We start from the raw sequence: 2,882 nt of genomic DNA on the forward strand, positions 1-2,882 counted from the left end.
CTACAGCGTAGCAGATGTTGCGCTTCAACGGGGATAAACGCTGGAGCGTGGTCGATTGTTCCTTTATGGAGAGTAGGGTAGGGTAGGCCAGAGAACCTCAGGTACACAGCTGTAGCGTGGCCCAATTAATTAATCCTTTTACAGATCGAGATGGTTGACTGCCCCATTTAATGCCAGTAGTAACATATATAGTTATTAGATCAATGGTCAAAACATTGTTTTGTAAGCACGTGTATTTATTGTACATTTGTTTTATTTTTAGGAACTATGCTCACTTCCGATGAGAGTTCTGTTGTTGCTGCAGCCCTGGTGTTTGAGGCAGCACGTCTCCAAGAGGAGAGACGTCCTAAACGAAAACGTCGCATGTGGACCCGGAGCTGGCTGCAGAAAAGATCCACATTGTCACACATGGGTCTCATAAGAGAGTTATGTGACAATAACCCTCATGATTTCCGAAACTACCTTCGGATGTCAGAGGAATCCTTCCAAATAATACTGTCTGCTGTTACGCCACTCATACAAAGGCGTGATACGCCGATGCGTGCAGCCGTGCCCGTGGATGAAAGGTTGGCGGTGACACTGCGGTTCCTGGCAACAGGAAGGTCTCTTCAGGATTTGCAGTTTTCCGCAGCTGTTTCCAGACCTTTCCTGAGCGTTGTGATTCCGGAGACATGCGAGGCCATTGTGCACAGCTTAAGGCATTATATGGAGGTACTACTATATTATTTTGGCTGTTGTGTTATGTCGATATATTATACTAGCTATTTAACCCGTTCTACGCCCTGGTTGCGCGCATTTCTATTGGTATATGTTCTACATCCTATCATGTGCTGCTCCCATCCTGTGCCCCCATTCTGACATGTGCTGCTGCGATCCTGCGCCTCCATTCTGACATGTGCTGCTCCCATTTTGCGGCTCCATTCTGACATGTGCTGCTCCAATCCTGCGCCACCCTTCTTTTATTTGCTGCTCCCAACGTAATTTAATAGGTTATATTATTTCGATATATTGTTTTGCACCCCCTCTCAGTCAGTGAAGCCGTCTGATAAAATGGCTGCCTGCATATTCTGGATTGTTGACTATAACTTTGTTATACTAATCAAAACTGTGCGTCAATCACTCTAGGATGTCCACATGAGAGTGTATGTGCACAACAATATATTTGACCTAATTTGTACATGTTTCCTTCTCATCTTGCAGTTTCCCAAGACGGCGGAGGACTGGAAGAAGATTGCTTCCGATTTTGATCAGCTGTGGCAGTTTCCAAACTGCGGTGGTGCATTAGATGGAAAGCATGTGCGCATCACGCAACCAGCCAACTCTGGATCCTTTTTTTTCAACTACAAAGGATATTTCAGTGTGATCCTCATGGCCCTTGTCAATGCGAACTATGAGTTCGTCGATGTGGATGTTGGCATGAATGGTCGAGTCTCCGACGGTGGAGTTTTTGAACACACTTCATTTGGGGAAAGCTTAAGGAACAATCAACTGCAGTTGCCAGTAAATGAAGACACAAAAGCAAACCTCAATTTTGTTTTCATCGCAGACGAAGCTTTCCCTCTTCATCCACATTTGCTGAAGCCATTTGCACAGAGAACACTCACACCGGAGCGCCGAATCTATAATTACCGGTTGTCGAGGGCCCGTCGTGTGGTTGAAAATGCCTTTGGGATTATGGCTAATCGGTTTAGAGTGTTCCACACAGCTATCAACTTGAAGCTGCCGTCTATAGACTTTGTGGTTTTGGCATGCTGTGTGCTCCATAATTTCCTGAGACATCATGATACGAGCTCCTATTCTCCTCCTTCGTTTATTGATGCAGTGGACCCAAGAACCGGAGATATTGTGCCCGGGGAATGGCGTACACAACCTGATAATTTAACAGCTCTTCAAGCACTTGGATCTGGCAGACAGGCAGACGATGCAAGGGACTGTCGAGAAAAATACTGTCAGTACTTTAATGGTTCTGGAGCTGTACCCTGGCAGGATCGCGCCGTATAAAAAAAATATTTCTTTTTGTTTTGCTGTTTACTCAACAATATGTATGTTATGCTTTCATGTCCACAATGTAAATTTGCGAGTAGGTCACTGTCTTTTCTGTAATAAAATTAAATTGTATTTATTTCTCCCGTTATTGTTGATTGTTCATTTTAGATACTACGTTATAGCGGTCGGTCTATATTGCATTCCAAAGTCAAATGTTGACTTCCTTCCATTCCAAGCTCTGCCATGCACACAAACAAAGGTGTACCCACACAGAATCGTATTTTCAATCATATAAACCTCTGTAAATGACTTAAAATGTGATGAGATGCCTAAAAAATAGTGTTGTAAACCCTTATAGCTCCATAAACATTAAATAATGAGATTTTTTTTTTTTAGATAACCATTTCTTTATATGTAACAATCTAACTCCAAAATATAACATAACAAAAAAAACAATAAAAAAGAAAAATTATCTTCTTCCACGGCCCAACAGGTGTCGCAGCATCACGCCCTGCTGCTCAACTTGAGCCTGGAGGAGCGCTGCTGTCTGCTGCAGGAGCGCTGCTGTACGCTCCAGGCGCAGTTGTCTGGCCAGGAGCTCTCTCACGGTGGGCGGTTCTGTGGATAGAAGAGGTTGGAGAACTGATGGTGATTCCGCTGAAAATACCTATCGACCTCTGTTGCTGGACCAAATTGAGTGTGTTGTAAATTTCTATTTGGTCCGGGCACACAGGGCATTTTTTTTTTAAATTAAATTTTACAGTTTTTGTTGTCAATTGTGACATTCCACCGAGATATCCACTCGTATTATCTTAATACTTACGGAGAAGGGACGCCGGTTCTTCATTGCCAGAACCACTACTGCTTATTTCCCATCCATGACATCTGGCCACTGC

At 43.7% G+C, this 2,882-nt stretch overlaps 1 protein-coding gene across 1 annotated transcript; it reads left to right on the plus strand.

The window, feature by feature from the left end:
- The first annotated feature begins 393 nt into the window (after window positions 1–393).
- On the plus strand, window positions 394–2,048 carry LOC138667686 (uncharacterized). The gene is made up of 2 exons (XM_069755805.1): window positions 394–711; window positions 1,201–2,048. The coding sequence occupies exons 1-2, from the start codon at window positions 409–411 to the stop codon at window positions 1,999–2,001; spliced, it is 1,104 nt and encodes a 367-aa protein (XP_069611906.1). The 5' UTR covers window positions 394–408; the 3' UTR covers window positions 2,002–2,048.
- The last annotated feature ends 834 nt before the right edge of the window (window positions 2,049–2,882 follow it).

This window comes from Ranitomeya imitator, chromosome 2 (assembly GCF_032444005.1).
Source record: "Ranitomeya imitator isolate aRanImi1 chromosome 2, aRanImi1.pri, whole genome shotgun sequence".
NCBI lineage: Eukaryota > Metazoa > Chordata > Amphibia > Anura > Dendrobatidae > Ranitomeya > Ranitomeya imitator.